Here is a 26,644-nt window from a genome sequence, read left to right as displayed (position 1 = left end):
GGTCACAAAAACAAACACAAAATCAGTCACAGGAACTCATTGTTGGATTACTTCCTGAACTACCCAACCCATTTCCACTAATATACTTTGACCAGTATACAGTGTTGTCATCCAGAGTAAATGAAGAGTGCTTTATTAGAAAATGAGAATATCACTACAAATTTTGGTCTGAAACAAAAGTAAAATTTCAATATCACCATATGTTATACAAGCTTGTTGATAAACAAATGAACAATAATAATATGACAATTTATACGTACAATATGTAATTTTTTTCACCGCTAGGGGTCGCTAACCTCTTCCAATAACAAAGGTGTAGTTTGATGACGCAACATTTGCTAAGAATTATGGATCTTGTCATCAACGTCAAGTCAGAGAAAGTCTAATGAGGGGAGAAGTGCCACTCAATAAACTTCCGGTTGCAGTTCCACTCTTGTTCCACATGAGGGCGCTCACAGGACGAGTGCAGAATGAATGGAGGTCTATGGCGCTATACCCCTCAAAATCCACTTTTCTCAGGATATAATTTTTTGTCTAGTAATTTGAATGTTGTATTCAAAGAAATTACACATTGCTGGGTGTTAGATTTTTTAGAGTCACTTATTTGCTTTAAAAAGTCTTTCAAAATGTCAATGACGTCATACACATCGTACGCCCAGAGATACTGCTTTACGGCAATCCTTCAGTCACTTTGGTGCTTTTGCGCTCTGCACTTTCTTTTCTCTCGAGGCATCGACAACACAGCTGACACAGGTAAACACACAACACAGCCGACACAGGTAAACACACAACACAGCTGACACAGGTAAACACACAACACAGCTGACACAGGTAAACACACAACACAGCTGACACAGGTAAATACACAACACAGCCGACACAGGTAAACACACAACACAGCTGACACAGGTAAACACACAACACAGCCGACACAGGTAAACACACAACACAGCTGACACAGGCAAACACACAACACAGCTGACACAGGTAAACACACAACACAGCCGACACAGGTAAACACACAACACAGCCGACACAGGTAAACACACAACACAGCCGACACAGGTAAACACACAACACAGCCGACACAGGTAAACACACAACACAGCCGACACAGGTAAACACACAACACAGCCGACACAGGTAAACACACAACACAGCCGACACAGGTAAACACACAACACAGCCGACACAGGTAAACACACAACACAGCCGACACAGGTAAACACACAACACAGCCGACACAGGTAAACACACAACACAGCCGACACAGGTAAACACACAACACAGCCAACACAGGTAAACACACAACACAGCCGACACAGGTAAATACACAACACAGCTGACACAGGTAACTACACAACACAGCCGACACAGGTAACTACACAACACAGCCGACACAGGTAACTACACAACACAGCTGACACAGGTAACTACACAACACAGCTGACACAGGTAAACACACAACACAGCTGACACAGGTAAACACACAACACAGCCGACACAGGTAACTACACAACACAGCTGACACAGGTAAACACACAACACAGCCGACACAGGTAAACACACAACACACACAGGTAAACACACAACACAGCTGACACAGGTAAACACACAACACAGCCGACACAGGTAACTACACAACACAGCTGACACAGGTAAACACACAACACACACAGGTAAACACACAACACAGCTGACACAGGTAAACACACAACACAGCTGACACAGGTAAACACACAACACAGCCGACACAGGTAAACACACAACACAGCTGACACAGGTAAACACACAACACAGCTGACACAGGTAAACACACAACACAGCTGACACAGGTAAACACACAACACAGCTGACACAGGTAACTACACGTGCTAGAAGAGTTTTTGTTTTGTTTGTTTCTGGTCCCGCTTCGGATGCCACGATGCCATCAAGCCGTATCTCTGGTCGTAATCAGTCCTTCACTGACCAATCAGCGTTCATTAGCAGAATGCTAGCGTGTTATGGGCAACAACAACTCAACCTGTAAGAAATCGAAAGGACATAAGTACTCGTTCATTCAACTTTCGACCTATAACCCATGTTGAACTTGCAAAACCTACAATCAAATCTGAGATTTCTCAACGGCAATCGGGTGAAAGAGACAAATTTAGCCGTCTAGCCCCATAGACTCCCATTCATTTTGCACTCATGGCGAGCGCCCCCAGTGGAACTCTGATTGGAACTACAACCAATAGGACTTAATAGGGCGTTGGAGTGAACAGGCTTTCCGTAGACGGGCTTTGGTCAAGCCGACCGATCTAATAATGTTTATGGATGACTGAATACATCGATGTTTTTATCATGACTGTGATATGAAGCAGTTCGGGATTGCTAAGAGAGACAGCTATCAGCTCCACACGCGACGCGAGTCCCGCGGATATAAAAGGAATATGGACATTTCATTCTACCGAACTACACGCAAGTGCAGAATTACTACTCACAGGTCAGTTTATTAGACAAATTAAAGGAGCCGTATGTAAGATTGTGGCCAAAACTGGTACTGCAATCACTTTCAAATTACTGTAGAGCGGTTGTCCACGTCTGTCGCCTTGGTTACTATCAGAGGGCTCTGGTTACTATGGCAGTACATGCGGAAACCAGGGAGAACGCGGATAACGGAAATAAAGAAGCGGTCCGTGTCTTCGAATTAAATTACAAATTTCTCCTGGTTTGAAAGTTGTTGGAAACAGTCGGGATAATGTAAGTACACAACTAAAAAAAATATATAACATAGATATAGTGATTTTTGCTATTTTTAAAGCAAAAAACCCCCTACATATTGTACCTTTAATGGCAGCTTTCTGTTGTGACAACATGCCTCATTGTTTTTTTTATACTGTAGTTTATTTGTACTTAGTGCAAGCAGCTGCCAATAAAAAACATAAAATGACATAAATGAATTATAATAAAATGATTATATGACTAAATGAATAAATGATGTAAATCGAATAATAATAATAATAATGATTATATGAATAAATGATAAATCTAATGACACCTACATAAATGATCAATGATTATAAATGATTATGAAATTAAATATAAAACAAAGTGTTAGGGTTAATTTACAGTTAAAGACTAGGACCAGATATGATTAATGAAGACCAGGAGTTAGAAGTGATTTTTACTGAAGATAGTTTGCAGTTTCATCAGGCAGAAATCAGCTTCAAGACTCACAAGGTGTTCGTAGGCCGTTCCAGATCACACTCCTTCAAAAGAAAAGAAAACAACACCAATGTAATGCTTGCTTTCTTAAAGTAAAACACAGGTTGATATTGAAAACCCTTCGATCCTTCAGAGAAACGCTGAAATGAAGCAGGCCTTCCTCTTAACATGCTCTCTGTGTGGAAGATGTAGCTAAAACAAATCAACTGCTAATATATTAATTATATTATGTCTATCATTAAAGAGTAAACATGCACATGTGAATAGAACCATGTCATAGATGATGAATTACAGCTTTCACATGCACATGTTGACTCGTGTTATCTATAAGACCTTCTGTAGCTCCGCCCGTTTTCAGCGCTGCACTCGGTGTCTTCTGTCTTCTGGTCTGAACTGCCCATTTGAAAATCTTCCCGGTCTACTAGGCTATGTTAAAGGGATAGTTCACTTTGAAATTAAATTTTGGTATGTTTTAGCTTACCTCAAGGGTACCTCAACCTACTAACCGTAGCCAATGCGACATCTAGTGTATATATCTATACCCGCCCGCGCTCTCAGATCACTTGGACGTGGCTGAGTTCAAGAGGTAAAAACGATATAAAAACTGTTCGTTTTCTCACACAAACCGCTCGTTTCGTGTCTTAGGCCATCAATGTGTACTTACGATGGGGAATTGTTTAATTTGGACGATGGGGAATTGTTTTAATTTGGACTCTGTGCATGCTGTTTGAGACAAGTGACCATCGACCTGCATTATATGACTGACAGACAAGAACGGTTTGACCTAAAAACATCAAAATTGAAACTACTGCGGAAAAAAAGACACCTACATCTTGGATGCCCTTGAGGTAAGCTAAAACATACCAACATTTAATTTCAAAGTGAACTATCCCTTTAAGTCATCTGCTTTAAACATCACAATGCTCGTGATAACTTTCATTTACTCTACAATAAGTAAATCCCCTTCACCAGCTAATTACTCTTCCACAGCGATGCTATAGAGATATACTGAGCTACCACTAAAACGGAAGTTCAAAGACAAATATTCTAAAGATGGCGGCGCATCCGTGTCTCTGGCTCATACGGTCTACAGGACTGAACTCTTTGTTTTAGTATTAGTGTTCTTGAAGGAGCGTTTGGTTTAACTTCATCTTTGTTAATGCATATTTACTGTAGCTCTGGCAAATGTGGCCGGTTACTCGCACGTTAAAAGACAGTTTGAAGACTTTTAAAAGGGAAGCAACAAACAGAAAACTGTGCTACACTTAACTCACATTTGTCTGATTGACTATTTTTATGACTATTATGACAATTTATTCATTGGTTTAAATTAATAAACCATCCCACCCCCTCTATATATAGATGTTACTAGAGATGCACGGATCAGTCTATCACTATTTTCTCTTAGTGTAAATAGAATCTATCGCCTTTTTAAACTTAGTGCAAAGCCGCTGCCAGATTATATTACTATTATTATATTATATTTTGATCTTCAAATGATCTGATGATAAATAAAATGAAGCCCATTCTGTTGCTTCCGTTGACTTGAACTCAGCTGAACTTGCATAAATTTAACCAAATTATGAAAAATTTAGTTAAAGCTGTCAAGTTATTATTTGGTTCCTTTGTGTTTTTTATAATGACCTCTAGGAGGAAGAGGAGAGCGGGGCACAACCTGACACTTTCTGACTTTCTCAGTTTGTGTTAATTCTCTTGGGGTTCAGAGTATTTATTTTTTTCTCACATTAATTTCACACGTCTAGTACAATTATGTGGTTTTGTTTCATTAATACGGTTTATACTTTTTTTCTTGATTTACCCTGAAAGAAGGGAATAAGTGAAATGTGACAACATGCCCCATAGGTGGGGTTCATTGTAACATGACCATATTACAGAATAATTCTGATCTAAAAAAAAAAAATATATATATATATATATACTAGACAAACTAAAATATTTCCTCAATAAAATAAAGTAATTTTTGAGTTTGACAACAAACACTGCGAAACACAGCTACAGCATAGTTCACAACATAATAATAATTAATAATTATTCAGTTTTTCTAATGGTTTCTCAATAGAATTCATAAAAGTGTAGAATAGAATAGCATAGTTCTAACAGGGGCTCATTGTAACGCAGTGTGACAACATGCCCCGTCTGAATAACTGGGTTTAAACCCTGCGAGTGTCTTCTGCTGGTTAGATCAGCATTAAACAACTATCTCAACTGTGAAATAACAGATATAAGATAAAAATAATAATAATCAAAACAAATGTTGTTGTTGTTGAAAATGAAAGTAAAATAGTGACGCGCTCGTTCGTTTCGTTTCTCCTGAAATGCTAGTTCATGTTTTCATTAAAATCAACACATTAATGATTTATCTCTCATATCCAGTCACAATTTTTGGAATGCTATTTTTTATTACTCGATCACCCGCGGATCGTATCAGAAATGAACCCTGTGCCAACCACCAGTCTCCCGTTATTCCCGTTATACTACACACAACAGGCACTTTCTAAGCTGTTTTAAAAGAATAAGCTTGTATTTTATTATTATTATTTTGTTTACCTCATATCTTTGGCAGACCTTTATTGTTGTCTAAGTCTTCTGTTTTCTAATTCAAGGTCTTGAATTCTTGCTCTCAGATCTTCAATTTCTTCAACACTGTCATGAAACTCCTGCAGCTGATCTGGAAACCTGTCACAGAATCTTTGCAATTCCTCCAGACTTCCAGAGACATTGATCACATCCCGAACCTGCTGGTGAACATGTCTGATACTCCACTGAGCGAAGAGGTTTTGATGTCCATCTCTGAACATTTGCATCCACTGGCAGCCATTCGTGGGTCTGAAGAGCAGAACATGCAGACGGCCTCGTCTATAAACCCTGAAGAGAACATCTGGATGTTGGTTCAGCTGGGTGTCTCTGTGTCTCTTTTGTTCCATTTCAGTCATGCTTCCAACATTTAGTCCTTCATACATGTCTCTGACCGCTGCCATTTCTTCTACTTTTCCCTTACGACATTTGTTCTTCTCCATTACAAGACAGATTCTTTCACAATGACAAGTCAGGGAAGAAGGCAGGAACTTGCTCAGCGGAAACCCAGCACAGATTTGCCAAGATGAAAATGAATCAAGATGTTCATGTTTTCCAGAAGGGTTTAGTCACGTGACTAACAGAATCTCAGTTCTCAGTGAACAAACCTCAAAACACAAGCTCAAAGTGTCAATATATAAGATTTTGTGGATGTAGCAACATTATAGTCAAATACAAAGATGTGTTTAGACAGGAGAACAGAGAAGAGAGAACAGAGGGTGGGATCAGGAGAAACTAAAAAGACGAAATGAGCAAAATGAATCACATTTGTGTTAATGCGTCTCTATAGCACGCATTGTGTTTATCTTGCAATTTATACGCGAAAATGAGTTTTTAAGTGCATATGATACGCACTTTATTGCGTGTAATACACACGCACCCCACACCACTACTAAACCTACCCTTTGCCCACTCATGCGTATCCTATGCATGTAAAAACACATTTTTGCACGATAAACACAGTGTGCTATAGAGACGCATTTAGTGAGACCGGGTTGGTTTTTTTTCATGCAAACTGCCTGTTTGTCTTGTTCCAATAGGCTTACTTTAATTAGGTCACACATTCGCTTTTGTTAAAGTTTATTCAATTCTAGCTTTTTATTCGGACATTTAACCATCAATAAAAGTTCATTAAAATGTCAGGTTGAAATAAATGATGAGCAAAGGATCAAAACGCAGCAGTTTAGGTTTTATTTTAAAAATGATCTCAGGAACAGAAAACAAGAAGAGGACAATAATATATATTAAGATTTTTTTTTTGTTGGCAAGAATTTAAGGTTTATATAGAAAGTGATATATAGAAACTATATAGAAATACAGGCTTTATCCAGAAATTGATTTTCAATAAACACACCTATGCAGATACATATAAAATAGTATGACAGATTTAATCACAGTTGTCTGGCTTAAGTGTGACAGAAAAGAGAAACACAAGAATTTCATGTTTGGTCTGATTTAAATCTGGTCAAAAGATGCAGATCTTCGAAAACATAATCTCTGTGTGGAAGAGATAAAACAATAAACTTCCTGTATATTCATGATCACACGTGTCTATTATTACAGAGTTTCTCAGGAAAACAGAACAGCTGTTGTCAGATGATGAATTACAACTCATATGTACACATGAACCTGTATAAAAAAAAAAAAATCAATATAACATATTTCCTACATTTTGTTGATCCATGATTGTCACGGAATAGATGATCATGAGACAAGGATACAAATGCAGAGGAAATTTATTAGTGACATTCAGACAAGGTACAAAACAAAAACTCAGGAAACTCCAGGAACAAGAAACTCGGACAAACGAACCAGCACAGGACTACAAACACAGGGAGGCTAAATAGGGGAACAAACAAGGAGGTAACGAGACAGACAGGTGGGACAAATAAACCAATAATCAGATAACAAGATGGGAGGGGCTAGACAATAGACAGGAGCACATGGCCCAAAATAACAAAACACCCATGTCCGGCACAAGACAGGACAGGCATGTGACATTACCCCCTCCCTACGGAGTGGCTACCAGACGGGAGGGACAGACCAGGGAGGGACAGACCAGGGAGGGACAGACCAGGGTGGGGCAGGGGAAATGGACAGTTCGGGAGGCCAGGGCGGAAATGTCAGTCCATCTGGCGGCTACGGCGCTGGAACAGACACCACCGGCTCAGGCGCTGGAACAGACACCATCAGACGCTCAGGAACAGGAACAGGAACAGACACAGGAACAGACACCACCGGCTCAGGAACAGGAACAGACACCACCGGCTCAGGAACAGGAACAGACACCACCGGCTCAGGAACAGACACAGACACCACCGGCTCAGGAACAGACACCACCGGCTCAGGAACAGGAACAGACACCACCGGCTCAGGAACAGGAACAGACACCACCGGCTCAGGAACAGGAACAGACACCACCGGCTCAGGAACAGGAACAGACACCACCGGCTCAGGAACAGGAACCACCGGCTCAGGAACAGACACCACCGGCTCAGGAACAGACACCACCGGCTCAGGAACAGACACCACCGGCTCAGGAACAGACACCACCGGCTCGGCGGCGGCCATCTTGTCCGAAGACACAGGCTCGGCAGACGTGACGTGAACAGTCTCTGTGGTGGCCATCTTGTCTGAAGACATAGGCCCGGCAGACGTGACGTGAACACTCTCAGCGGCGGCCATCTTGTCCGAAGATCCAGGCTCGGCAGGCGTGACGTGAACAGGCTCGGTGGCGGCCATCTTGTCGGAAGACACAGGCTCGGCAGACGTGACGTGAACACTCTCGGCGGCGGCCATCTTGTCCGAAGACCCAGGCTCGGCGGCGGCCATCTTGTCCGAAGACACAGGCTCGGCAGGCGTGACGTGAACAGGCTCGGCGGCGGCCATCTTGTCCAAAGACACAGGCTCGGCAGGCGTGACGTGAACAGGCTCGGCGGCGGCCATCTTGTCCGAAGACACAGGCTCAGGAACAGGAACAGACACCACCGGCTCAGGAACAGGAACCACCGGCTCAGGAACAGACACCACCGGCTCAGGAACAGACACCACCGGCTCAGGAACAGACACCACCGGCTCAGGAACAGACACCACCGGCTCAGGAACAGACACCACCGGCTCGGCGGCGGCCATCTTGTCCGAAGACACAGGCTCGGCAGACGTGACGTGAACAGTCTCTGTGGTGGCCATCTTGTCTGAAGACACAGGCCCGGCAGACGTGACGTGAACACTCTCAGCGGCGGCCATCTTGTCCGAAGATCCAGGCTCGGCAGGCGTGACGTGAACAGGCTCGGCGGCGGCCATCTTGTCGGAAGACACAGGCTCGGCAGACGTGACGTGAACACTCTCGGCGGCGGCCATCTTGTCCGAAGACCCAGGCTCGGCGGCGGCCATCTTGTCCGAAGACACAGGCTCGGCAGGCGTGACGTGAACAGGCTCGGCGGCGGCCATCTTGTCCAAAGACACAGGCTCGGCAGGCGTGACGTGAACAGGCTCGGCGGCGGCCATCTTGTCCGAAGACACAGGCTCAGGAACAGTCTCTGGATCGGCAGACGTCATGTGCTTCCTCCACGCCTGCAGTACCGCCACTAAATAAAAAAGGAAGACCACTCTCTTGGCCGTGGCAGGACTGATGGTGGGCGGCTCCGAGACGATCTCAGGGATGACAGCGGGCTGCTCGGAGGGGACGGCCTCCGGGACGACAGCGGGCTCCGGGACGACAGCGGGCTGCTCGGAGGGGATGGCCTCCGGGCCATTGGGAAGGCAGGAAGTCTTCCTCCTCCTCCGGACCACCGGACTCGAGACCACCGGAACTGGGACCACCGGAATTGGGACCACCGGACTCGGGATCACCGGAACTGGGACCACCAGACTCGGGACCACCGGAACTGGGACCACCGGAACTGGGTCCACTGGAACAGTCACGGAGGGATTCTTCCTTCTCCTCCGTTTCGGGACCAGCGGTGAAGGCTCTCCTTTCAGCTGACCGCCGTCTGCCATGGTCTCCTCTGCCATGGTCTCCTCCTCCATAGTCCTTTGAGCGCACCTAGCAAAATATTCCAACAAGGAAATTGAAGATCCTTTATCCTCTCCCTGAGGAAAAATCTCACTCCGCTGTATCCACATTCTTGGCTGGTTCGTTCTGTCACGGAATAGATGATCATGAGACAAGGATACAAATGCAGAGGAAATTTATTAGTGACATTCAGACAAGGTACAAAACAAAAACTCAGGAAACTCCAGGAACGAGAAACTCGGACAAACGAACCAGCACAGGACTTCTTCTTCTTCTTCTTCTTTCCTTTTATTGGCGGTTGGCATACCAATTTGGTGCATTACCGCCACCAACTGTTTGGGGTGTGGAGCTTCAATGCGGATTCCTACTAACATGTAATAATAAAAAATAAAAAATAATAAAAAAATAATATATATATATATATATTCTTGGTTATTCTTAAATTCGATTAAATAGGTCTGTTTCTTTAAGGTATCTCATGATAGCTGGCCATGCTGATGGTTTTGATGTAGAAAAGGAAAGTAAACCCTCTACTGATAAATGTGTGTAACCTAATTCTTTAACTTGTTCTAACAGTATGATTCGTTCTGTTCTGTATGCTTCACATTCTATTAATATATGCTCTACCGTTTCTCTCCTGTCACAATTAATGCATAATCCTGTTGCGTGTTTCCCTAAACGACTGAGATTATGATTAAGACCTGTGTGTCCAATTCTTAGCCTTGTGATAACAGATTCCCCCCTTCGTTTCCAACCACCCTGCCTCCTTGTTTTCACTTGTTTCTGTATTTTATATAAAAAACGACCTTTTGTCTCCTTTTCCCATTGTTCTTGCCATAATCTATTGATTCTTGTTTTAATGATACATTTAATTTCCTTTTTACTCAATGGAACTGTCCATTGTATGTCTGACTTAAGAGTCTTTTTAGCCAAACGATCAGCTTCCTCATTACCCTCTATTTCAACGTGAGATGGGACCCACATAAAACACACTGTAATATTAAGATTCTTTAATCTATATAAACTATGAAAGATTTCATAAATCAAGTCAGGCCTACAAACAGATTTGCAGTTTGCAATACTTATTAATGATGCCATTGAGTCTGAACATCCATGTGAGTGCTAGTAAACCTCCTCTATCCATGTGAGTGCTAGTAAAATAGCTAAAAGTTCCACAGTGTACACTGCTAAATGATCTGAAGTTCTTTTTAAAATTGATTTCTGAAAATGTGGTATATATACTGCTGCTCCCGTCTTTCCTGTACTTGGGTCTTTTGATCCGTCTGTAAATATTTGAATACTATTATTATAGTTGATACCTAGATATTGTTTTACCAGATCATTTATCACACCATATTCCTTGTATTGTTTTAACATCTTTGCGATTTCTAGGTCCACAACTGGTAATGGAAATATCCAAGGAGGAATAACAGGTAATGCCACTGTACAGCTGTAATTTAATTCAACAAGTCCCAGTTGCTCAGCTTGACTGTTTCCCACCCATCCAAAACTGTTAAATTCCAGCATAGGACTACAAACACAGGGAGGCTAAATAGGGGAACAAACAAGGAGGTAACGAGACAGACAGGTGGGACAAATAAACCAATAATCAGATAACAAGATGGGAGGGGCTAGACAATAGACAGGAGCACATGGCCCAAAATAACAAAACACCCATGTGCAGCACAAGACAGGACAGGCATGTGACAATGATTAAAGTTATTCACAATGTGTAAATTACTTTTAAAGAATGTTTTAAGATGGAAGCTACAAACAGAGAAACCAACCAAACAAACCACTGAACCATAGCACCATAGCACTGAAACTGCGCTCGTTAAAATCACAAATGATTTACTTTTAGCTTCTGACCAAGGCTCAGTGTTGTATAAAGTACTAGAAAGCAATACTTGAGTAAAAGTACAAGTATCGTACTAGAAAAAGACTTTGGTAGAAGTGAAAGTTACCTTTTAGAATATTACTTAAGTAAAAGTCTTAAAGTATCTGATATATACTGTACTTAAGTATCAAAAGTAATTTTCTGATATTTAATGTACTTAAGTAATTGAAGTAAAAGTAAAAAGTTTTTTTTTTTTTTTTAAAGCAAGCGGTTAGAACTTTGGGTTTGTGAACTTTATTGTGGCTTTCTTATAGTAAAGCATATTCAGGGTTCCAACTTCCCATATCTTCTTAATCTCACTCATCAAATCAAAATCACAGTCTTTTCCAGGACTTTTCAGGCACAATTCTCTTAAGTTCAAAGAACAAACAGCATATTTTTAGAGCTGACATCAAAGAAAAAAAAAACTGAAACAGAAATTTCACTTTTGTATGAACTTCAGGTAAAAATGAAAAATAAATAATAACCTATTTCTTTAAAAAAAAAAATTAATTTTTTAAAAAAATTGCCTGATAGTAGGGAGAATATTTTGGTCATATGGTATGAGCATTTGTAGGGCTTACTCCCCAGGTCACCATCTCACACACACACACAGCAACATTAGCCCAACATTATCCTATAACCACTGAGTTTTGAGTTAATTAACATAAAAGGAAATCTCAAGTTTGACAAAACGTATGATGCTTTTAAAGACGTGAATAGCCCTTAATACTTTCTTTCTAACCTGCCACTGATTAACGTAGCAGTTCTCAAAAAATATTTCTCAGTCTAACATTAGCCTACCTGAGGAAATATTCGGCCCGGCAGTTATGCTATACCAAAAACAGTCAAGCGTGTTTCAGTATTATGGACATGTCTTTGAGAGTTCTCTGTTGAATTAAATCAAAAGGTAGGTGCGCTCGCATAGATATCGGTGCTCGTGCTTCCATGGCGGTTTCAGTTGTGCTTCCTCCTCCTTTGGCATGGCAACAAACAAGCATTACACTGGAGCGCGCGCCGTGCGGAGCGTCTAGTGCGCAATCTAGAAGCAGTGATTCGCCAAACCTCCCTTATTGCAGTCGCACACATTTCTTCTGATTTTATTTTGTAGTAACGAGTAACGAAGATGCTTAGTGGAAATATATCGGACTGGGGGGGCAGGCAGGGGCCACTTGTGCTTTTAGGGGGCACACCTTTAACATTCATCTTAACCTATTTTCAGTATTATTTCAAGTCATTTTTCACCATGTCATGCATGACTGCAATCTCTAGAAAAAGCTAATAAATAATATTAGCTAAGCTAATAAAACAATTTCTATTCAAATGAATGTTTCATTATGTTTAATTGTAGTGTGATATAATGATCAATAATAACACATTTTTAGCATCTAAGCACATCAAGGCACTTTTTTACACCTGGGGTGGGCGATATGGCAATAATATCACAATTTTTGTTTTGTTTTTCAGAAAAAATCACGATTTTATCATGATTCTTTTTCATGTTGGTTTTACTATTTTGCATGTGACTGAGCATTACAGCCAAACTAATGTCCCTATTTTAAAAACAAAGCCTTATAACAAAATATAGGTAACAAAATATAAAATAAAAAAGAATGGCAGACATTTAGGTCAAAGTGGCGAAGCTAAAATCTTTGTCACTATTTTCTTTGTTATTAAAAATTAAGAACAGACATACATAGCCTATTACACATACACAACTTAATATACAAATGAAATAAACAGTGCTTTATTTTTTCAGCTATAGGTGTATTTAACAGTAGAATTGAAGAAAGTAATTAAATGGACAAATATGAAAATAAAACACAACAGACTTAAAGTTCTCAGTCAAGAGCAGTGAATGATTTCCTCTGTGTGTTTTGTTGTTTTATTAACATTAACGGCATAGTTCTCCCCCCAAAAAGTCATAATTGACTCTCTTAAGTTGTTTTAAACCTGAATAAGTTTCTTTCTTCTGTTGAAAATAAACGTTATTTGAAAGAATGTCAGTAACCAAACAGTTGATGTACCCCTGTGACTTCCATAGTATATTTTTTTCCTACTATGTATGTCAATGGGGACCAGCAACTGTTTGGTTTTGGGTGAACTATCTCTTTAAGAACAAGCGGCAGCATGTTTATTATTAGGGCTACTGTCTCTTTAAGAACTGCACACGACGCGTCTAATATACACGCATATATATATGACAAGCAGATTTTAATTAATTTTCTCTGTTTGCTTTCACTTTAGACATAACCAACTTTGTTTATGTAAACATTGTCTGTATTTGACAGTATTAGCGCAATATTAGACTCACAAGATAACTTAGTCCAGTAACAGGCTTTTAGTGCATGTGCGCGTCGAGTGTACGCGCTCAGTAAAGCGCATGTTTGAACAGCGCATCAGCAGCGAATGACATGTTTAACCGGCAAGGCTTTAAAGCACATGGAAATAATGAACTTTTGTGAACTGCAGTGTCCCGTTCCTCTGCGTTAACATTTGATGTGAATATACGTCGTGCTGCAGTGTAGCCTATAGATAAAGGCGCCGCAACTGATAAAATTCGCAGTTGTAAGACTTTCCCTCTCTGCCGTGCGTGCGCGCGCTATCGGTTGGTTTGGACGCGTGCTCGCTCTAGGTTCTGGGAGATTTTTAACTAATTTGCGCCATAACTAGTGGTCCATCCAGTAGTTAAGAGCCTGAATTGTTTATAGTAATTCTGAAATTTAGTGCACATGAGTGAAAAAAAAATAGAGCACAGAAGAATGTCTATTTTTGCGTGAGATTTCTTTGTTGAGCGTGAGAGCGTGAGATTGAGGCTGAATGCGTGACTGTCACGCGAGATGCGTGAGAGTTGGCAACCCTGAACTTCTCCCGCCGTAAGCTCTGTGTCCGCCAGCCCTTCAAGAGGATTTCATACCTGAATACTCACCTGACTGCTTTGCAGTGAAGCTCCCCAGCCAAGAAGAGGATTACGTGCCTGTATACTCACCTGACTGCTTTGCAGTGAAGCTCCCCGGCCAAGAAGAGGATTACGTGCCTGTATACTCACCTGACTGCTTTGCAGTGAAGCTCCCCAGCCAAGAAGAGGATTACGTGCCTGTATACTCACCTGACTGCTTTGCAGTGAAGCTCCCCAGCCAAGAAGAGGATTACGTGCCTGTATACTTACCTGACTGCTTTGCAGTGAAGCTCCCCAGCCTGAAGCTCCCCAGCCGTAAGTTCTGTCTGTCATCTTTAGAAGAAGAGGATTACGTACCCGAAACACGCACCTTAACTGTTCCACCACAGTCCCTCCGGTCGTAAGTTCCGACCCGTCCTCCCCTTGGGAAGAAGGGAGTACGTCACCCGAAATACACACCTGAACGGTCCTACAGCAGCCTCCTCCCAGTCGTGAGCCCCGACTCGCCCCTCCCATTGGAAGACAGCGAAGCCACTCACCAGAGTACCCCCCTACACTGCACTCTGTGGGCCTCCGGCGGGTAGACCCAGAAGACTCCCCATTTTAGATCCCCTTATTCATTTTTAAACTCAATAAAATACTGTTTACTTGAAGTCTGGTCTGTCTGTCATCCTTGCCTGGCCTCTGTCCGACTCCCCAAGGGTGGTACGGGTCTCAGGGGTGGGTGCAGCCTGATTGGCCCGCCCCGACCTGTGACACTAAGCTACGTAATATGCTATCAGTTTCTGATGCAGAAAAGTTAGTTCATGCATTCATGACCTCGAGACTAGATTACTGTAAAGCTTTATTAGCTGGTTGTCCTGCATCCTCAATAAACAAGCTACAGCTAGTCCAAAATGCCGCCGCTAGAGTTCTTACGAGATCAAGAAAATATGATCATATAACACCGATTTTATCATCACTGCATTGGTTACCTAAAAAGTTCCGTATTAATTACAAGGTATTGCTACTGACTTATAAAGCCCTAAACGGCTTAGCTCCAGTCTATTTAACGGATCTTCTATCGCCCTATAATCCATCACGCTCTTTAAGATCACTAAATTCAAGGCTTTTGGTCATACCTAGGATATCCAGATCCACCAAAGGAGGGAGAGCATTTTCACATTTAGCTCCAAAACTCTGGAATAGCCTTCCTGATAGTGTTCGTTGCTCAGACTCGCTCTCCCAGTTTAAAACTAGATTAAAGTCGCATCTCTTCAGCCAGGCATTCATATAATATTTGTAATCTTACAGTTCAAACTACAATCCGGCCTCTAGCTCATAAATGCCAGAGGAGAACTGGCCCCCGACTGAGCCTGGGTTCTCCCAAGGTTTTTTTTCTCCATTAGGTCACCTGACGGAGTTTTAGGACACCATTAGGTCACTTGATGGAGTTTTTCGGTTCCTTGCCACTGTTGCCTTGGGCTTGCTCAGTAGGGGATATTTTGGGGATATTTAATTTAATTTTATCAATCAATAAATTCTACTAGAAACAAACCTTGTTGTATTATTTTAATTTAATACTATGAAGCTGCTTTGATACAATCTGTATTGTGAAAAGCGCTATACAAATATATTTGACTTGACTTGACTTGAACTCACAACTGATATCACCATTTTCTTTCATCAAGGTTATAATTATGACATTTTTAAGTATTTGTACAATTTTTGCTGCATTGATAGAATGTGATTGTATTAAATGTTTCACATTATATCTTCAGTAGCCCTTCTTATTCTTTTTCTGGGTTTACTTTGATCAACACGTGTCTCATGATCTCACGATCATGATCTGATCGGTCTGATCGATTGCTCCTGTCTGCCTCGCTGCCTGCTGTGAGTGTGTTTGTTTGATTCGGTGCGATAAGCTCCGTCTTAGCCATATATTTCTTTGTTTTGAACCATCATTTTACTACCATTTCTAGTTGTTTATACTACTACATTTTACCCAACATCTCAGATTAACCTGACATCGCTAGCTTCTGTTATTAGTACTACTAGCACAACACGCTAGTAATTCGCTAGCCTGTTAATGCGCCACCCGTGCGCTCAGCTATTTTATTTATTTATTTTTCTCTCGCGCGTCCGCGCCTTTGAGTTCATAAAAAGCTCAGGTGAGTAAGAATCACTCAACAAACACGGTGAGTAATGTCTTGTCCTGTTATTGTCACTTGCACTTCATGTCACATGTTTAGTATAGGCTTCTCTGTCGACAATATAGGATTTATATGTGATAAATGTAAGGAGACAGTTAGGTTGACAGAGAAGATTTCAGAATTAGAAACACGCATCCAAACTTTAATTGAGGATAGTAAGAGTGCTAGAGCTTTAGATGTTTTGGATGCGCATAGAATAGTGAACTCTTTACATGAGTCGGTTCTGGCTGAAGAGCCTGTGCAGCCGGGCAAATGGGTGACAGTGAGGGATCGCTCTAGTCGCGGATCTAAAAACCACTCTTCCGTTCCGATTACCATAACAAATCGATTTGCCCCGCTCAGTGAAACACCCACTGAGAATGATTGTGCCCTAGTTATTGGCGATTCTATTACACGGAACGTGAAAATAGAGACACCAACCACCATAGTCACATGTTTGCCGGGAGCCAGGGCGCCTGACACCAAAGCAAATTTAAAAGTGCTGGCTAATGCTAATCGTAAATTCTCTAAGATCATTATTCATGTCGGCACTAATGATGTTCGACTCCGCCAGTCGGAGATCACCAAAATTAATATTAAAGAGGTGTGTGAACTTGCAAGTACGATGTCAAGGACTGTAATTTGCTCTGGCCCCCTTCCTGTTCGCAGGAGTGATGAGATAGTCAGTAGATTATGTTCGCTTAACGGTTGGCTGTCTCGGTGGTGTCCGCTTAATAATATAGAATTCATAGACAATTGGAAAAGTTTTTGGGGCAAACCTGACCTGTTGAAAAGAGATGGTATTCATCCCTCCTGGGATGGTGCTGCTCTTCTCTCTAGTAATATGGCTCATAGTCTTAGAGCTCAAACATGACAATCTGGGGCTCAGGTCAGGAAGCAGACAGACTGGCTTAACCGACTGTCTGTTAGCGGCCTCGCGTCACCAAGGTCAGATAAATCCTATCACATAGAGCCTCTTTCACCTAGCTATCATCATATAGAGACTGTGTCTGTTCCCCGAATTTGGAAATCCAAAAAACGTTTAAACCCAACTAAGGTTAAAAATTTAATTGATGTTCAACAAATAAAAAACAGCTATAATACAGATGAGCAAATGCTAAAGCTTGGGTTGCTGAATATTCGATCGCTTACTTCAAAAGCACTCATTGTTAATGATATGATTTCAGATAATAATCTAGATGTGCTGTGTTTGACAGAAACCTGGCTAAAACCAAACGATTACATTACTTTAAATGAGTCCACCCCGCAAGATTACTGTTATAAACATGAGCCTCGTCTGAAACGCAAAGGGGGAGGTGTTGCTGTAATTTATAGTAATAGTTTCAAAACCACTAAGAAATCAAGTATTAAATATAGTTCTTTTGAAGCATTGGTGCTTAATGTAAAAACATATAGTGTAAACGATAAATCACGTTTGAGATTTGTGCTGGCTACTGTATACAGGCCACCAGGGCACCATACAGACTTTATCAAAGAATTTGCGGACTTTCTATCAGAATTAATATTGACTGCAGATAAAGTACTAATTGTTGGTGATTTTAATATACACATCGATAATGAAAAAGATGCATTGGGTTTGGCATTTAAAGACATTGTAAATTCAATTGGAGTTAGACAACACGTGTCAGGACCTACTCATCGTCGTAATCATACTCTAGATCTAATATTATCACATGGAATAGATGTTGATGCCGTTGAAATTCTGCAGCAGAGCGATGACATCTCAGATCATTACCTAGTCTCGTGTAAACTTCATTTAGCCAAGGCTGCAAAGCCGACTCCGTGTTACAAATATGTTAGACCTATCACTTCTGCCACTAAAGATTGCTTTATTAATAATCTTCCTGATCAGTTTCATCATCTCAGCATCCCGGATAGCTTAGAAGAACTAGATATTACAACAGAAACGTTTAACTCTCTCTTTTCCAGCACTTTAGACACAGTTGCTCCGTTGCGCTTAAAGAAGATTAAAGAAAATAGTCCAACGCCGTGGTACAACGAGCACACTCAGGCCCTTAAGAGAGCAGCCAGAAAAATGGAGCGCAACTGGAAGAAAACAAAACTAGAGGTATTTCGCATTTCATGGAAGGAGAGCTCGATTACTTACAGAGAGGCTTTAAAAGCTGCTAGATCTGCTTATTTTTCATCCCTATTAGAAGAAAATAAACATAATCCTAAGTATTTATTTGAAACGGTGGCTAAACTAACGAAAAATAAAGCTTCAAGCCCAGAAGTTTCCAAGCAACACAGCAGTAATGACTTTATGAACTTCTTCACTTATAAGATTGATAATATCAGGGACAAAATTATAACTATGCAACCGTCTACTACAGTATCGCATCAGGCAGTGCATTGTAGTCTCCCTGAGGAAAAATTTGATTCATTCGTTGCTATAGGAGAGGAAGAATTTACTAAACTCATTAAATCATCTAAATCTACAACATGTATGTTAGACCCTATACCGACTAAGCTACTGAAAGAGATGCTTCCAGAGGTCCTAGATCCTCTTCTTAATATCATTAATTCATCTTTGTCTCTAGGATACGTACCAAAAAAACTTTAAGCTGGCTATGATTAAACCGCTTGTTAAAAAAACGCAACTTGATCCTACAGAATTAGTCAATTACAGGCCAATCTCGAATCTACCTTTTCTGTCAAAGATATTAGAAAAGGCAGTATCTTCACAACTGTGTTCCTTTCTTGAAAGAAATGATATCTGCGAGGATTTTCAGTCAGGATTTAGACCGTACCATAGTACTGAGACAGCTCTCGTTAGAGTCACAAATGATTTGCTCTTATCATCCGATCGTGGTTGTATCTCGCTATTAGTGTTACTCGATCTTAGTGCTGCATTTGACACCATTAGCCGCGTTTCCACTGTCGGGCCAGGGCCGGGCCGTGCTAGTGCGTGCCAGGGCCAGTCGCGTTTCCACTGTCACTTCCGGGGCTTGATCGGGGCTTACTCGGGGCCAACGGCCAGGATTTCTGGCCCGTCGAATACCTTGGGCCAAAGCGGGCCAGCTCGGGCTAGAGGAGTGGTTACCAACAGAGGAGGAGTTTACCGTTGGGAGACGGCAGCGCCGGATGATTCTGTCAGCATTTAAGACTTAAAAATAAAATAATAAAAATAAAATAATTTAAATCGCGTTCATGTTTGAATGCCTTCTGTTTGTGATGCAAAAGACTATGCACGCTAGCCGTTACCATAGTAAACATAGTAAACGCTTGAAGATACGCATAGTAAAAAAAACAACATAGCGAACGCTTGAAGAAATCAGACCAATCTTAAAGGCTATCACAGTCATGTTTTTATTTTATCTGTCATAGCCTACGTCTCGTCTCTTTAAACCGGACTATCAAAAAATAAAGTAACTTTTTTTTTCGGGAGCTTCCTCTGTTTCTCTGACTGAAAATATCTGTTTAGCACCGAGAGAGTGCTAAAGCTCCTCAGGTCGTATGGCATATATTTGTAGAAATTATCATTTTTTTCTAAATGTGATGTAAATATGTCCTGTAACTAAGTTACCAGATAAAGAAACAGACGCGACTGAAAAAGTAAGTGTGTCCTCTTTCTTTTGTGAAATAGACCTAACGGTAATTTATTTCTGAGTGACTAATGTGCAATTTTTACATAAATTAATTCATTATGATCAATGTATCACTTTTTATTGTAAACCTGTGGTAAAACATAGATGCTTGGGTTTTAAATATTCAAGTAGCTGCTAAACAAACAAACAAACAAACAAACAAACAAACAAAAAAGCTAGCAAACGGACGCTTTTATCGTGTTTGTTTTCAACGCTGTTTCCAGTGATTTCTGATTAGTTTTCTGATAAAACTTCCATTTGTTGGTGAAATGATGGGTTAGTGTGACGTTGTCCCAGAGAGGCGTGTTACGGGCGTGTTTTAGTGAAGCGCTGTGGAGCTTCTGGCCCGACAGTGGAAACGCATGCCCGGTGCTATTGGCCCGAGGCTACTAGCCCGGCACGGCCCGTTTAAAGCCCTGGCCCGGCCCTGGCCTGACAGTGGAAACGCGGCTATTGACCACAACGTTCTTGGTGTTCGGGTCATTTTGACCCGGAGAGAATTTTCTTTTACCCCAAAAATACTAGTTAATGTTATCGCTTTGGACTGAAACTTAGTGACTTTATTCACAGATGGTATAACTACTTCTCAAATGTTTTTTGACAATTTTCTTACTTTTTTAGGGGGGATTTTGTCACCTTGTTACACTTGTGGTCTTCCCGGTCAAAAATGACCGGACTACAAGAAATTGCTTATAAATCACTTGTTATGCAATATTATCACCCAATATTGGATTCAATCTTTTTGTCAACTTGTTCTCTTTCAATTAGGACTAGTTTTATATTTCTATTTGCATCTGATTATTTGTAGGCCTCATTTATTTGACAGTAGGCATCTAATTTTTTGAGTAAAAAAAACATTATTTTTGAATAATTTTGGAAATTTTAAATAAAATCTGAAGAAAATTGGCACTGTTGATCACACTAGTCTACTTTAATATTTCACCAGGAATTTTGTTTTGAAAAACTTTTATTTTGTACAAAATGGCACATTGTCACACTTGTGGTCTTCCCGGTCAAAAATGACCGGCCTACAAAAAATTGCTTATAAATCACTCTTTATGCAATATTATCACCCAATATTGGATTCAATCTTTTTGTCAACTTGTTCTCTTTCAATTAGGACTGGTTTTATATTTATATTTGCATCTGATTAATTGTAGGCCTCATTTATTTGAGAGTAGGCATCTCAATTTTTGAGTAAAAAAAAAATATATTTTTGAATAATTTTGGAAAAATAAAATAAAATCTGAAGAAAATTGGCACTGTTGATCACACTAGTGTACTTTAATTTTTCACCAGGAATTTTGTTTTGAAAAACTTTTATTTTGTACAATATGGCACAGAGTTACACTTGTGGTGTTCCACTGGGCCATTGAGGGCCATTGTGGGCCATTGTTTCAATGGGCCATTGAAAGTGAATGGGAGAGACCAATGCAAAGAATGAATGGAACAACACAAAATAGGTATCATTTTAAAGCTTAGAATCTCAGCTTTTTAATGCATCTAATCACTTTGATCAACTCCTAATGAGAGCCGAGTTATCACTCTAAAACAGAGTGTACCACCCGCAGGCGCCACCTAGCTGCGAAATAAATAATCATAATATTTTTCAAAACTATTACCTTGATCAACTTAAAATAGGTGTCATTTGAAAGCTTAGAGTCTGAAATTTACAATGAATGTAGCCAATTTGATAAACTCCTAAGTAGTGCTGAGTTATTTGCTGATAAATAGAAAAAAACAAATTCATAATTTATAAACTACTTTTTTGTACTACATTCAGCAATATGTCAAATACATCATACAGCTCAGATAGTCCTGTGTCATATGTCATTTGAAAGGTCTCAATGAGTAGAATACAGCAAGCATAATTGTTTCAGGCTTTTTACTAAACTTGAGCGAGGTTTTTGTAAAAGAAGCCTTCAAGAGACCCATGTGTAAACCATATATGGATGATGGAATTTTTAGACACATTTCAGCTCGTAACTTCATGAAACATGCTCCGATTCTGGAAAATGACACATCATTATTTACAGCAGATGCTTACAATTAAAATGAGTCCAAACTCAACATAATCCATCACACAGAACTAAATATATTCCTCATGGAGTTCTAACACAAAAAAGACCACAGACACACAAGACTCACATAGCCAAGCAAGGTAGCTTAGACTTGGCCTTTTTACTCGTATATTCATGAAACATACATCGATTATGAAAAATGACACATCATTATTTACAGCAGGAGCTCACGATTAAAAAGAGCCCAAACTCAATATATTCCATCAACAAGATCTAAAGATATTCCTCATGGCGTTTTAACACAAAAAATACCACAGACGCACCTAGCCAAGTATATACTCATGAAGCTCTCACGTTTGGTTTTCGCTCATAACTTCACGAAGCATGCACAGATCGTAGAAAAATGTACATCATTATTTTCAGTAGACTATCACAATTAAAAAGAGCCCAAACTCAGCATAATCCATCACTGAGATCTAAAGATATTCCTAATGGAGTTGTAACACACGAACCCCCACAGGCGCTCACAGAGCCTTGAATATAGATGTAGCCTAGCACTTATGTTGCGTTTTAACTCATAACTCAATGAAGCATGCATAAATTGTGAAAAATGGCACATCATTATTTACATGAGATTGTTAAGATTAAAAAGAGCCCAAACTCACCATAATCCATCACATGCACATATGTGTACATAAACAATGAACATGCTCCTGAAAACTTTTCAGTCTCTCCCATTCACTTTCAATGGCCCATTGAAACAATGGCCCTCAATGGCCCAGTGGAACACCACAAGTGTAACTCTGTGCCATATTGTACAAAATAAAAGTTTTTCAAAACAAAATTCCTGGTGAAAAATTAAAGTAGACTAGTGTGATCAACAGTGCCAATTTTCTTCAGATTTTATTTAATATTTCCAAAATTATTCAAAAATAATGTTTTTTTTACTAAAAAAATGAGATGCCTACTCTCAAATAAATGAGGCCTACGGTTAATCAGATGCAAATAGAAATATAAAACCAGCCCTAATTGAAAGAGAACAAGTTGACAAAAAGATTGAATCCAATATTGGGTGATAATACAACATAACAAGTGATTTATAAGCTATTTTGTGTAGGCCGGTCATTTTTGACCGGGAAGACCACAAGTGTGACAATGTGCCATTTTGTACAAAATAAAAGTTTTTCAAAACAAAATTCCTGGTGAAATATTAAAGTAGACTAGTGTGATCAACAGTGCCAATTTTCTTCAGATTTTATTTAATATTTCCAAAATTATTCAAAAATAATGTTTTTTTTACTCAAAAAATTAGATGCCTACTGTCAAATAAATGAGGCCTACGATTAATCAGATGCAAATAGAAATATAAAACCAGTCCTAATTGAAAGAAAACAAGTTGACAAAAAGATTGAATCCAAAATTGGGTGATAATATTGCATAACAAGTGATTTATAAGCAATTTTTTGTAGGCCGGTCATTTTTGACCGGGAAGACCACAAGTGTGACAATGTGCCATTTTGTACAAAATAAAAGTTTTTCAAAACAAAATTCCTGGTGAAAAATTAAAGTAGACTAGTCTGATAAACAGTGCCAATTTTCTTCAGATTTTATTTAATATTTCCAAAATTATTCAAAAATAATGTTTTTTTTACTCAAAAAATGAGATCCCTACTGTCAAATAAATGAGGCCTACGATTATTCAGATGCAAATAGAAATATAAAACCAGTTCTAATTGAAAGAAAACAAGTTGACAAAAATATTGAATCCAAAATTGGGTGATAATATTGCGTAACGAGTGATTTATAAGCAATTTTTTGTAGGCCGGTCATTTTTGACCGGGAAGACCACAAGTGTGACAATGTGCCATCTTGTACAAAATAAAAGTTTTTCAAAACAAAATTCCTGGTGAAAAATTAAAGTAGACTAGTGTGATAAACAGTGCCAATTTTCTTCAGATTTTATTTAATATTTCCAAAATTATTCAAAAATAATGTTTTTTTTACTCAAAAAATGAGATCCCTACTGTCAAATAAATGAGGCCTACGATTAATTAGATACAAATAGAAATATAAAACCAGTCCTAATTGAAAGAGAACAAGTTGGCAAAAAGATTGAATCCAATATTGGGTGAAAATATAGTATAATGAGAGATTTATAAGCTATTTTTTATAGTCCGGTCATTTTTGACCGGGAAGATCCCGGGGGTTTTAGGGTTCTGAACACCACACAAGGGTTAAATAGATTAGAACATTATGTTGGCATTACGGGAAATGCACTAGCATGGTTTAAATCATACTTATCTGACCGTTATCAGTTTGTAGCAGTAAATGAAGAGATGTCTCATCGATCACAAGTTCAGTATGGCGTACCACAGGGCTCAGTACTAGGACCGCTGCTGTTCACTCTGTACATGCTACCATTAGGAGATATCATTAGGAAACATGGAATTAGTTTTCACTGTTATGCTGACGATACTCAGCTGTATATTTCTTCAAAACCTAACGAAACTTATCAATTCACTAAATTAACGGAATGCATAGCGGATATAAAAAATTGGATGACTCGTAATTTCCTACTTCTAAATTCTGAAAAAACAGAGATTCTAATTATTGGACAAAAAACTTCCTCACGTAATAACCTAGAATACTGTCTAACACTTGATGGCTGCTCTGTTAAGTCTTCGTCGTCGGTTAGGAACCTGGGTGTGCTCTTTGATACTAATCTTTCATTTGAAAGTTCCATCTTAAAAATATATCTAAATTACGCCATATGCTCTCATTGACAAATGCGGAACAATTAGTTCATGCGTTCATGACCTCAAGGCTAGATTATTGTAATGCTCTACTGGGTGGTTGCCCTGCACGCTTGATAAACAAACTACAGCTAGTTCAAAACGCAGCAGCTCGAGTTCTTACCAGAAGCAGGAAGTATGACCATATTAGCCCAGTTCTGTCAAAACTGCATTGGCTCCCTATTAAACATCGCATAAATTTTAAAATATTGCTGATCACGTACAAAGCACTAAATGGTTTAGGTCCGCAGTACTTGAGCGAGCTCTTAACGCATTATAGTCCGTCACGTCTATTGCGATCTCAAAATTCCGGCCAGTTGATAATACCTAGAATATCAAAATCGACTGCTGGCGGTAGATCCTTCTCCTATTTAGCACCAAAACTCTGGAACAGTCTTCCTACCATTGTCCGGGAAGCAGACACATTCTGTCAGTTCAAAGCCAGATTAAAGACACATCTCTTTGACCTAGCATTCACATAATACATTATAGACTTCTATAATTTAATGTTAGGCTGCATAGATTAGGTCAGCTGGAACCGGGAACACTTCCCATAAATCCTGATGTACTCGTTACATCATGAGAAGAATGGCATCTACGCTAATTTTAGTGTCTGTGTTTATCCCGAGGTTTTCCTGCAGCCTGCCGGATCCGGGCCGTATCCAGATCTGATGAAGGACCTTCGCTTGGACCGATGACAACACAGTGCTGAAGTGCCAACTAGTCTTTCCCTATGGAGGATCCTTTTACCACTCTACAGATAAGGCGTTGTCGGGAAAATTCGTTTCGCGTTCCTACCCCAAAGCAACAAAATAAAATAAAATTCTTTATCAAAATTTATAAGGAAAGACAAGTACTTTGTTTAGGCTTGGCTTGTAGGGAATTCCAAACCTGCATATATTCAAACGCACATTACTATAGAACCCGTTCTAAATGCGCATGTGACCGCCATCAGCGTTTCTCACAGGTTCGCGTTTAAAGTCTTTGTAGAGGGAATGGTGTCGTCTTAGCGGCCCCTGATTTAATAACAAATGATCGTTCCGACGGAAGCAAATCAATCAAAACTAACTTTAGATGGAAAATAACTTAACTCTGCTATAAAGCCAAAACAATCTCTGTTACCTTAAATTATACGCTTATCTCTGTGAAGCTGCTTTGAAACAATCTACGTTGTTAAAAGCGCTATATAAATGAAGATGACTTAACTTGACTCATTTTCCATTCTCTCAATATTTCTAAACTGAAAACCTTCAAACTTCAAACTTTTAAAACTACTAAACTAAAACTGGAACTAATTAAAACTAAAAACCTTCAAACTTCAAGCTTTTAAAACTTCTTCAAACTTTCTGGCAAAGCTTTTTCATGCCAACATAAAGTTTGTCGAGAAACTTTTTTTATCTAGTTCACAGAATATTCCTGTAGGCTATTTTCTTGAAAATAACAAATATAACCCAGAATGC

The 26,644-nt window shown here is 39.8% G+C and overlaps 2 protein-coding genes across 5 annotated transcripts in view; both read right to left on the bottom strand.

The window, feature by feature from the left end:
- LOC309507904 (uncharacterized protein) overlaps positions 1-10,665 on the bottom strand; it is a 31,253-nt gene extending 20,588 nt beyond the window's left edge. The window contains exons 1-2 of one of the 3 annotated variants that reach the window (XM_082182343.1): positions 5,776-10,665; positions 3,220-3,251 (exon numbers count right to left, since the gene is read on the bottom strand). In XM_082182343.1, coding sequence (XP_082038469.1) covers positions 7,942-9,927 — 1,986 coding nt within the window. In that variant the 5' untranslated portion in view covers positions 9,928-10,665 and the 3' untranslated portion in view covers positions 3,220-3,251; positions 5,776-7,941. The remainder of the gene's footprint in view (positions 1-3,219; positions 3,252-5,775) is intronic. The other 2 variants (XM_082182344.1, XM_082182342.1) reach the window with 2 other exon arrangements.
- LOC309507917 (uncharacterized protein) overlaps positions 1-26,644 on the bottom strand; it is an 87,619-nt gene that overhangs the window by 17,020 nt on the left and 43,955 nt on the right. The gene's annotated exons all lie outside the window — the stretch shown is intronic.

Source organism: Leuciscus leuciscus, assembly GCF_965113295.1.
Source record: "Leuciscus leuciscus genome assembly, chromosome: 10".
In the NCBI taxonomy this organism is placed as follows: domain Eukaryota; kingdom Metazoa; phylum Chordata; class Actinopteri; order Cypriniformes; family Leuciscidae; genus Leuciscus; species Leuciscus leuciscus.
Note: the sequence above shows the minus strand (reverse complement) of the source record. Positions and strands in the feature narration are given on the sequence as shown.